Raw genomic sequence first — 12,072 nt, 5'->3', positions numbered from 1 at the left:
CTTTCTTGCACCCTTCTTGACACATGCAACTGTTGAACAAGAGAAGCCTAGTTGTTTTTCTCCTTTTTCCATCTACCTTTTTGTTTTCCTCCTCAGTTTCCTTGGGATCACAGTGATCCAGCATTTCTCAGATACTTTCAGAATGTAGAATGTTTCTCTCATCACAAAATAAGTGTATCAAAGGTGACATTATAATTTTTCATGTTTATGCAGCTTTTTATCTGTGCTTCTGACTTCAATACTCTTGTGGAGACTGCAGTAAAATGTTTATAATAAGGAAGAAAAGTGTGTGTGTGTGTTGTAAGTCATCTCACTAATGTGATGTGGCTTCTGGAAACCTTTTGGAGGAGATGTGGGACAAAAGCTTGTGTTACACAACTAGATGATCTTCTGTAGTTCAGGGATCTGTATTGTACTTCTGTCAGTTAATTTGGTAAATAATCAGAACTATGGACTCCAGTCAATTAATTGTGCACTGAAGGTGTATTTTCATCTAGAAATGCATGCATTTTAATTACCTTGACTATAAAATTAACTTATAAATTGCTGTATTAAAATTGCAGTTCCATGTTTTTTTAAGATGTGACATCAATTTTTTTCTCTGCAAGCTTGTCTGCTACTTGTAAATATCCAGGGGAGAGGGTCCTTGCCAAGAAAATACTAACAATGGCTGAAACTTATCACCGTTCTTAATTTGGCATGCATTTGTAGCTTGCTTCATTCTTTTAGTACAGTTTATTTCTGGTAAAAGTATTTCTGAAAACCACAGGCTCTGTATTGCACAAAATATGGATGCTTGATTATTCAGTGGTGATTCACTCGTGACTATTCAGTGGTGACATTGCCCCTAAAGCTGTACAGCTGTATTTATCACGTGTATCTCCTGGATATAGCTGGTTATTGCAGCAGAGATTTCTGGAAATCTTGTTTTCATATCGCACGTACTTCTTTTATGTTTTTTAGATTGCTTATACCTTACAATAACAATCTTACTAATAAATATTCTATCAAACATTACTGGTTTGATTGAAGGCAGTCCATGTATAACTCCACATATGAAAGTTATGCAGAACCAACTGCTACATTATTTTAGGTCTAAAATAGAATGTGGTGGGTAGTTGATTTGGCAATTAACTGTACATATGTAGTTAAACATGTGCATGACTTCCATGTAGACATGCATTATCTTTTGGAATTAGTTTAAAACAATGCATCAAATTCCGAATTTTTGAACATTGATTACAAACTACTGATGTGTGCACAACAGCCATCTCTAATACATTCAAAAAGATGCTCAATCTCTGAAGAACTAATTCCATACCCCAATTATGGAAGTCAGCTGAATTTGCAGTTGTTCGTGGCCTTCACAGCTGCTTTGAACTAGTTTGAATTGGAAAGGTGAGCCAATACTCTGAATAGATGTAAAGAGGATTTGGAAAGTCTCCAAAAAGATCAGTAAATCAGTGGCCTACAGTGCTTCCAGAAGGTCTGGACCATGTACAGATGGTACACGGCCATTTCAAACTGACAGAATGCAGGCTGCAGCCAAAAGCTGTTCTTCACCTTTGCCTCTCTGCTCCTTCCACCTGCTATCCAGTCCTGCTACCTTGCTTGTGTTGAGCATTAAGGTTTTAATTTGTATTTTAATAAATGTAATTAATATTTTAATGTGCTGGGAGAATATGTTAATTTAGCTAAAGATTTTTCTCCTCTTTCATAAATTTACTAGTGTGTTAATTTGCCCATCAGAATGTCATGAAAGATTGATGTTGGTAAGACTTCCTATGCCATGTGTGTTTGTAAGGCTGACAAAGTGTATTTTAAAGGCAGTTTTGTTCATGATAAATTCCTACTGGTGATGGTTTTCCATTGACTGCAATGATTTTTAATGACTTTTTTCCCAGTATTTTTTTTAGTATTTGAATTTAAGCTCACTGGTCTCACTCCTAGCTCTTTCACTTCCCTTTTCTAAAGCTGGACGTTCCATGTCACTATTCTGAATAGGCATTGCTGCTAGGCTTAATTTGTGCATGTCCTAAAATACTGCTTTATTTTTTAAATATTATAAGAAAAATGAGCTGTTCACTTGAGCTGAGTAATTCCACCCCCCGCCCTAAGAAAAAAGAGTGTCAAGAGATTTGCCACAGCTGCTGGGCAGCTGCATAGGTTAAACTTTCCCTTTAATTATTTCTGTCTTTAAAGTTATGTGAGAAATAGATACAGGAATGCATTCTTCTTTCATGTGATTTCTAATGTCTTGAAAACATCAGAAAATCTGTATTTGTGAATATATAAGAGGATGAAACAACTCAAGGCAGCAATTTGCTTTTCTATGTAACTTTATGGCAAGAAATGAGGATAATGGAAAAAGAGAGACAGGGAGATGGGAAACTTTTATTGAAGGTAATTCTGGCTATGAAACCATGTTATTGCAGGGGATAAACTACAGAGGAAGTGTTGTGGTTTAACCCCAGTAGGCAGCTAAGCACCACACAGCTGCTGACTCACTCCCCAGCCAATGGGACAGGAGGGAGAATCAGAAGGGTAAAAGTGAGAAAACTCGTGGGTTGAGATAAAGACAGTTTAATTAAAAAATGGAAGAAAAAAAAAAAAAACAACAAAAAGAAAGGAGAAAAACCCCAAAACCAAGAAAAACAAGTGATGCAAAAGAAAACAATTGTTCACCACCAACCAACCGACACCCAGCTAGTCCCCAAGCAATGGCAGCCCCTGCCAACCTCTACCCCCTAGTTTTATTGATGAGCACAATGTCATATGGTCTGGGATGTCCCTTTGGCCAGTTGGAATCAGCTGCCCCCGGTGTGTCCCCTCCCAACTCCTTGTGCACCCCAGCCTACTTGCTGGTGGGTCAGTATGAAAAGCAGAAAAGGCCTTGACACTGTGTAAGCACTGCTCAGCGGTAACTAAAACATCCCTGTGTTATTAACACTGTTTTCATCACAAATCCAAAATATAGCCCCATACCAGCTACTGTGAAGAAATTTAACTCCATCCCAACCAAAACCAGTACAGGAAGCTTGAAGAAAAAGTAAGAAACATATTCTGCATTGACAAAGTGGGTAGAAAAATATGCTGTTGAAACCAACAAGAGGATGTGTCTGTAGGAGATAATTTTAATGAGGTTGTGTTTCTGTTGGCTTATATTTCAGAGTAGATAAATCAAATTACCAAACTCTGATACTTCCAGTAAACATATAAAACAGTTTCTATAAACCATCTTTAAACTCAGTGTATAGAAGGTACTTCATAATTGCCAAGTTCAGCACTTATTAAAGCACAGACTTGCTCTTTTCTTGCTTAAAGTTGGTTTGCAATGACTTCATAAATTCCAACAAAAATGTAATCTATAAATAGGCTTCTTGAATGAGAACAGGATTATCAAACTTGAAAAGTAACTGACTCACGGGGAGGGAAGGGAAAATGATGGCGTAGTTTCTCTTTCTACTGTAATATGTACTGTCATCTTATTTTCAAAGGAGTTTTGAAGAAGTCTGACGGGTGGGTTGGTTTAGGTTGCTGTGAGCTAGCTATTGCTGTGGAGTGTCGGCAAGCGTGTAAACAGGTAAGGCTTTCTAATTGTTTTTCTGTGGTTAATGTCAAATGTCACCGTGTTGAATTCATTTATGTATTACTGTTTATGAACTTCAGGCCTAATGCATTTTTTTACATCAAAATTAAATTATCACATAAAATCTTTCTAAAATTGCAAAATACGACTAGATATTTCCCAGGAAGTGCTACTGGTGATAAATCCAGCAACCAATTCCAAAAACCAAAACAAAGTATTTAGGTTTTTAAAGTGAATTTTCAGTAAAAAAAGTAAAAGTTCAAGTCTACTGAAATGAAAACCTAGTTTAATAAAAGTGGTGGGGTTTGTGAGGGGCAGGTTTAATATGTATTTTCAACTGTGCTGTAGGATTAGGTTGCTTGCTATGACTTCATGAGCCTGAAGAAGAAATTTTAAGACCTTAATTAAGGTCTTAATTAAGGCACACCTTAAAAAAGCTGTGCCTTTTTTGTACATTCTGATGCCACATTTAATTGCTCAGTAATGAAGGTAGAGTTAAGATGAAATCTTACTGTGTTTATAACTTTGACAGCATAGAAGTTCCAGTATGAGAGCCGGCGAGCTGACTGCAGGTGTGTCCTAGCACCAGTGCACTTGGCAAATGGAGCGAATCCACTTTGCTTTGCTTTGCAAACAGTAGGCACGTGATTGTTGCTGATGTGCTCTAGTTTGCTAATTTGTAGTAATTTATTGACTGAATCCATGAAGATTCTGAAGCTCTCTGGTTATGCTAAACTTAATTTCTTGATTTTTTTTTTGTCACAAGCTCTACATGAAGGTTCTTATTTTAAAATAATGCTGAGTGGAAGGTGACATGTGGCTGTTTCTAAGCTCTCTTTTTTTTACAGTTTAATGTTTAGTGATGCAACATTGTGGTTACAGCCCCAAGTAGATTTTTGTGCCTCTTAAGAGGTTTTTGTTCACCAGATGGAAGATAGTTGGTTTTGGTGTTAGTGTCACTGTTTTTGTCAAGTGACAATTTTAAGCATAATACATAAATTTAGCAATGACCTTTTTATTAAAAACCCGTGAAGCATTTTGTAATTTCTTTTTCCCAAATACAAAACATCTTCAAAGTCAAAGAGCGTGTAATTATTTATCATCATCCTTGTAACTCAGTTCTGGAGCACAGATGTACTTCATATCACTGTAGTATCTTGCACGTTACCTGTGTAATCTTAATCTTGGACCAGCAACCTACTGCAAATTGTTGTCATACAAAAAAAAGATGCTACCTTCACGCAAAAGCATATAGTTTAAACTATTTGACATGAGATGAGCAGTGAGTACACAAACTGAGTGGTGTGGAAAAGAGATGAGTGAGTAAACAAACTGGGTACTTTTCATGTTCTGAAAAGAAAATACATGTATCTGTTCCCAAATGCATTTCTTAGCAAAGTTTTCAAATTTATCCTAATGTTTAAGTGTTTTCCAGACCTGATAAAAACAATTCTGTTTATTGCAGTGTCCTATGAAATTCTGTTAATTTAATCTTATGATTGTTATCTCATTTCTCATTATTCTCAGAATCAGATGCTGTATTGTGTGATTGCAGACTCTGCTGTCTCAGAATCTTGGCTATACATTCCATATGATTTTTGTTTAAACTAAAATATAGATACTTGCCAAACATTGGGGGTAATGGGAAATACTTGGATTTTAATTTTGGTTCTTGAAACTTGAGGGGGCTTTGGAGGCATTTTGAAGAAGGTGATATGATAGGTCCAGGGCCAGAATTCACGCTGGTATTTTAAATTACTGGAGGCGGAAATAACTAATATTAGTAGTAAAAATGATTTTGAATATCTGTCCTATGAAAAAGGAGCAAGAGGTACTCTACAGAAGAAACTGATCTGCAGTTTGAAGGGAGAATTTCTGCAACTCAGTTTGACAATAGGAACTGTAGGACTGTACGTACAAGAGGGAGGAGAAGGGAGAGAGGTGTGTAAGTGGTACTGAGCATGCAAAATGGGGAGATTTCTATGCTCAAGTTCTTCCATTTCCCAAGTGTTTCCTGTATTCTGCTTTATCTGGTAATCCTTTCACAAAAACAAAGTGGCTTTGTGTGCTTCTGGTATCAACTAACTTGGTGCAGAAATATGAGGGTTTGGTTTTTAATTAAATGTTGTATTGACAGTCATGGTTTCTGCTTTTTTTCTTAAAGCTTTACATGGTTTCTTTACATGGATTCTTTCTACTTCCTAAGAAGAAAGATTTAATAGATCATGAATCCGTGGTTATCACAGTTAATATAAAGGTAGAATCGTCTTTATTTTGCAACATGATTTTATTCTTTTCTGCTACAAATGGAGAAATTTTTCTGTCTTTCAGGCATCTGCAAAGAATGATGTTTTAAAGGTGTGCAGGAAGGAATACGAGGTATGTGTATATGTGTCTGGATATATCTTATTAAAAATCAACTGGTTTATAAATTCTGTAAAAAGTGTCCTGTAGAAGAGGGAAAGTCCAGTCTTCTTACAGTCTTGTTTCTGGATATACTCATTCTCACCCAAATGTAAATTACCTGTCTCTACAGTATTTATAAAAGTACAGTTGTTTTCTGTAAGAAGGGCTTGTCTTTTTTTTAGACTTGCATATATCTTAATTTGAATTAAAAAGATGCAACTTTCAAAATGGAGACATGGATTCCAAAAAAGTTTGTTTCATAGGAGTTCTAATGAAAGTCAGCATTCATTGTGAGCATTCATTGTGTCAGAAACATTTTGGCTTCTATAGTGGGAGAGTCAGCTTAAAAGTGACCTAGAGAAATGAACTCAGGAAAGAATAACTTTAAGTATCCTATCCTAATGTAAATAACTTCAAATGAATATTTTTTGTAAGATCAGCAAAACTATGAATGCTTGCAATTATTTTTACTGTCTGCTCTTAAAATTAATCATCAGTAATTTTCAGAAATCTGCCTTTACCTATACTCTTTTTAACACGGTTTGTAGAAATACTATTCTGCTAGGACTTCTTTTCTTTCAATCTGTTTCTTAATTAAAAGCCAGATTCCTCCTCCCACCTTTCATCTCATTTCCTCCTGCCCTGAATTAGGTAGTCCCGCATAAATTCTGCTCATAATCAACAGTTCAGGATATCAGACAATTCTCTGTTCTCTTGATTTGGGCAGAAGTGTAGCGAGTTTCCTGTTTTTCCAGAAAACACTAAATTCTTTTTTTTTCCCCCTTTGGTCCTTTTATCTAAACAGTCTACAGAGTATCTTCCTAGACTCTTCACTGTTGAAGTTACCATAGCTCGTTCTCTTAAAAACGAATTTTTCATTTTAAGTAGTTCTGTCTCCTCGCATGCTATGATATGCTATACTGTCAACATCTGTAAGCTTCTCCTCTATTATACTGGTCTGTTTCCTTCTTTTTTTCTGGATTTCTGCATTGTTGTAGGAGGTTGGCCAATATGGGTTGAAGGAGAACGGGAGAGGAAAGGTAAGAGATTAAAGAATGACTACAAAATGGTGGTAGTCATCTTATTTACTTTTCCTAGTTCTTCTTTTTCCAGTTTTTATCTGGAATTTTGGAAAGTGGGTCCCTCTCTTTCAAGAGTGATCTTACTGTTACTGTACAGAAAACCTTCACTCCCTCTATCTGTGCAACACTAAAAGAGAAGGAGAGGGAGAAAAATGATGGAAGAAGGAATCAGTCTTCTGGTTGGTGAAGAGAACTTTTTAAATGAGCGCTAGGAATAGTAGATACAGATACTGTGTTAGAGACCAAAATTAGGTATCTGATGTGGTGGATCTTTAGTTATTACAGAATTTTTATGACACTGGGTTTTCCTATGTGTCTAGGCTTAAAGGTACTCATGAAAAATGGTACTTACAGTGGTCTCAAGAGACCCATTGCTTATGTAAAATTCAAGGAAGTTCCACCTAAGATAGGAGATTCCAAAAAATACTTCTGGAGGGAACCTACACTTTTTCACACCCTAGTCATTCTTTATCATTTTCTTAAAAAAGTATTTTTCATGGTGCCTTGGTGAACGTGTTCTGCTCCCTCTGTAGCCTGTAAGTAGCTTCTGTGTCCGTGACCTGTACCATACTTTGTATTTAGCTGGGTTGGCTGGGGAAGAAACTGAAAACTGGGAAGGGAGTGGCTAGTTAAAACTGAAACAGGTGACATAAGATCAGAAACAGCCTGTGAATCACACAAATGCGATGTCATACATACTGTGTTGGCCTTTGCGTTTAAGAATTCATACCTCATTCACTAAAAATGAGGATCCAATCTGAGAATTAGTTTATGATATAAAATCATAGTGCTTGCTCATCAGCTCTCAAGTCTGTTGTTGAGGTATTGAATATATAAGTACATGACATGTAAGTAAAAACTAGCTGAATTAAGACTATAAAAGTATAATTCCCTTTTTGTAATCACTCTCATAGCTTACCAACTTTCATAGCTTACTTACATACTCACATAAGGATTTCCCAAGGATTTTCACAAGCTTCTTACAATAGTTGACTGAACTGTGCATGGTGCTTTTCTGTAATCTTCTGAGATTAGGGAAGCAACTGCATGAGTTACCCTTCAGCTTCCCACTAAGTGAGCATGAAGAATGAGGTAAGTCTAGGGCATAGCATTCAGAGCAGTGAAAAAAACCTAAACTCCAAGCAGGAGGTGTCACAAAGTTTGAAGTTGCTAAGTGGAGTCTCAGGTTGTACAGTAGCAGAATCACTTTCCCATTGATGTGCCAGCTTTTCACAAGATTAATTTGAAGATGCTTTTTCTGCTGATCATATGTTTCTGGATTACTTTTACTGTACATATTTATGAACCTTGTGATTCTTCTAATTTGGAGATTTTTACACATTTTAGAAATGAATCGTATTGTAATAAGCTATTCATTTTTGATCAGTGCATTGAAGAGTGCGTGTCCTGTTAAACATTTTTTATTTTCAAGTAGCACTGCATACAGAAATTCTTGCTGAGTATTTTTGAGTGTTGCTGAAAGGTACTTTATTGGCTTTCTTTTGAAAGATTTTATTGTGGTAGTCCTTTTTCCCATCTTCTGCTTCTCAGATACTCATTTTGTCATCTTCATTTTTTCTCTAGTTCTATGCGTCTCAACTCTTTTATCTTTCACTACTTCTTCCAGCTTTCTGTTATCCTGTTCGTCTTCCTCTAAAAAGAAGGTAGGTAGTAGTCAAAGTAGTCAAAGAAAACAGAAGTGGAGACTGTATGGATTACATGTAGGATTTTCTGATTTTTCCTATTTTTAAAAGTTTTGTGTAAAGTTGAGGTTCATTTTTTTAAAAGACTGCATGGAATACATGCCTGGAAGAGTAACTGAAAATAGGTTATAAAGCTTGAAAGAAGCTGTAAAGGCTTTATTATTGCATTTAAGATTGCTTTTCTTTCTTCTGTGCATGGAGAGAGAAGTAAAAATTTCCATTAGATTGCAGCTCTTGAGTCTCTACACTGCGTACTGTGAGTTCACCTCTCTGCACATTAAATACTCCAGTTCTTATTTCATGTGTACTAAAAAGACATTCAAACTTCTCTAGTTAATTGCCATTATGAGAGCTTTGCTGCAGCTGAGTGCTATTAACATCTGCCAGGCAGTGGAAATATAATTTGCAGGGTTGCCCATTGTTTAGCTTCGTGCTCTTAAAACTATTTTTGACACACACTAGTAAACACTTTTGATGTCCTTGGAGACTGTTTAAAGGTATTTTTGCTCTAACAGATTTGAGCACTGTTTAGCTTAATCTGTTTTCTTACAGTTTTTAAGTACAGAAACTTCAGATGCAGTGCCTGTAGCTTCAAGTGCTGTAGTAGGGATTCAGAAAAGTATTCACTGTGCAACAGTATTGGCTTGTTTTATCTTCTAGGGTCATATGATCCTGCTTTATGCTGAGGTTTTAGTGAATGCTGACTACTGATTACCCCTTCTGAAAAAGGCAGTCAGCAGTTTTTAGCTCTTCTGCGACACCCTCTCTCCCTAGGAACGCACAAAGCAACAAGAGTAGGAAGAAGCATTGGAACAGGCTGCCCAGAGAGGTGGTGGAGTCACCATCCCTGGAAGTGTTCAAAAACAGGTAGACATGGCACTTTGGACAAGGTTTAGTGGGCATGGTGGTGTTGGGTTGATGATTGGAATGATGATCTTAGAGGTCCTTTCCAATCTTAATGATTCCTACTTTTTACTTTCATTAAAAATAATCCAGCCACCAAGCCAGGAAACATGAAATTGCTACTCTACCCTTAACTGGTTTAGTGGTGGACTTTGGTAACGTTAGCTTAATGGTTGGACTGGATGATCTTAAAGGTCTTTTCTAACCTAAACGATTCTATGATTCTGTAACTGAAGGAGCTGTTTAGGACATCGTTTAGGAAAAGGTTCCAAAACAGTTTTAATGAACGCCTAAGGTACATGGCTGTGTGTGGCCTCTGGAAATACTACTTAACGAATTCAGGGTGGACTCTGACCATATATTGCACATTGTAGCTAATATTATTGTCATCTTACCTTCTGGTGCTTTTTGTCTCTACTGTTCAAAGAAGGTTGATAGAACATTCAATAATCTTGCCAAAATTTAAGTTCCAGTGATTTTGTTCTACCTTACTGTGCAAGTATTCTCACTTCTTTACTGGTTTACATAATTGAGGAAAATCTTGGCCTTGTTAATTACTGCAAGTTTTTAAAGTTCTTAACAGATATGCATCATCATTTGAAACTTCAGCTGACTCCACTAAACTTTAGTATGTTACCTTCTGACTTTAACTCCTGTTGATAATTTCTAAGATTAAAAGAAGTCAAGCAGAGGTTAACAGGACTTTCATTACTGTTCTCATCAAGTGAAGCATTTTGTTTCCTAGTGTATTTGTTAACTGTAGGAATACTTCTAAATTAAGATGGCCTTAATAGATCCTACCTTAATTGGGTAGGATCTATATTCAAATATTTAACATGGTTAGGTTGCCCAAGACAACAGTACTAAACTTACTTTTCTGCCAGAGTTAGTAGAATACAGATACCATGATAGTTTTTAGGGAGGAAAATAATCTTTGATTTTTAGCAAAATACTCTTAAATTCTGGTGTGAAAGAACAGTTTCGCTGTCACTTTTAATTCAAGACACAAGAAGCAGCCATTTAGAAAAAATGTGCTTATAATATACAAGCATGTGTTCTGCTCTATTTGTGTTCATGTGCATGCATTTTGGTTTTTGAGCCGTTACCTGCAGCTGATGAGCTCCAAAAAGAGCGAAACCAGTTAGGTCCTGCAGTACTGGCTAAAATCTTTCTTCAAGGAGCTTCTGGTGAGGAAGACTGGACAATGTTCTCTGCTGGATAAACTTAATTTGCCTTTTTCAATTTCCGTAACACCAAAAGATCTTTGAGACTGTTTTCTTTAAGGCTTACACACACGGTTGTGTTGCCTGTCTCTGCCTGCCACTTTCCATTCCTTCTGCTTATAGTCTCACTGGCTTTAATCACCAGTTTCTGCAACATTTGGTTTTTAAAAAAAAGAGAAGTCTGAAAGATGAGATTAATGCACAAGTAAAACAAATCATTATGTTTGTGTTTTATGAATTTCAATATTGCCATCTTTGTTCACTTAATATTTTATTCACAAGTTGAAAATGGAGTATCAGACTCTGTGCGTGTACACGGTATTGCCTTTTTTCTTCATTTTCCCAGATCTTGCTGACTTAGTTCTTCCTTTAAAGAGAGCATCCTTTTCTGCTTTTTTGGTTTTTGTGGGAGTATTTTTGTTTTGTTTTTCCTTACCTATATCTGTTTTATCCTTTGCATTGTTTGCTCTGTCCTTCTCTTCTGACAGTTCACTAGCAGATACAGAAGGAAGCTTGAATGGGCAGAAAAGCTGCTGATTTAAATATTTCTTTACTAGAGATGGGTGTTAACCCTGTGTTCTGTAACGAAGTTAGGGTTAGTAATTCAAATCAGACTGACTGTCTAATGCTGTTATCAGCTTTATTTATGAGCAGGTGTCTACACACTAATTTTTGTTTTGTTTTGGTTTAAGATTCTCTCATGTCTGTGTAGCTACACTCCCCACGTGTGTACCTGTACTTTCTGGGAAACTGAACAATTATCCAGACCTATCCAGCACCCTAACTAGTACTGTATTCTGTGGTGGCTACAGGCACTACAGTTTCATGAAATATGGTGAGCTGCTTTAACAACTCAGTGCAGCTGAAGTTCTTCCTGTTCTTTCCTGCAACTGCCCTTTTTCCGCACACATTCCCTCCCACAGCTAGCCATACAAATATACTTCTCCTTATCTTATTCTGCCTCTGGTATCTGGCAGATCCTTCTAAAAGATGGCATCTAAAAGATGATTCTATTCTAACAGTATTATACTTGTTGAAATCGCTAATTTAAATTCCTGGGAGATGAGAAAAAGGAGTTTTCAGCAGGGTTACTGAGAAAAATCAGGTCATGGCAAGATGATTAGTGCCAGAGCTGGTATAAAAGCATACACAAGACTATACAACTG

At 36.5% G+C, this 12,072-nt stretch overlaps 1 protein-coding gene across 1 annotated transcript in view; it reads left to right on the top strand.

Moving 5' to 3' along the window:
• The window catches only part of RECK (reversion inducing cysteine rich protein with kazal motifs), a 73,383-nt gene that overhangs the window by 21,103 nt on the left and 40,208 nt on the right, over window positions 1–12,072 (top strand). The window contains 5 exon segments of the mRNA XM_075705544.1: window positions 3,498–3,583; window positions 5,921–5,968; window positions 6,994–7,035; window positions 8,662–8,676; window positions 8,679–8,741. Of these exon segments, the coding sequence (XP_075561659.1) occupies window positions 3,498–3,583; window positions 5,921–5,968; window positions 6,994–7,035; window positions 8,662–8,676; window positions 8,679–8,741 (254 nt within the window).

Source organism: Pelecanus crispus, chromosome 2 (assembly GCF_030463565.1).
Source record: "Pelecanus crispus isolate bPelCri1 chromosome 2, bPelCri1.pri, whole genome shotgun sequence".
In the NCBI taxonomy this organism is placed as follows: Eukaryota; Metazoa; Chordata; class Aves; order Pelecaniformes; family Pelecanidae; genus Pelecanus; species Pelecanus crispus.
The sequence above is the reverse complement of the archived record's forward strand: the minus strand, read 5'-3'. Positions and strand labels throughout refer to the sequence as shown.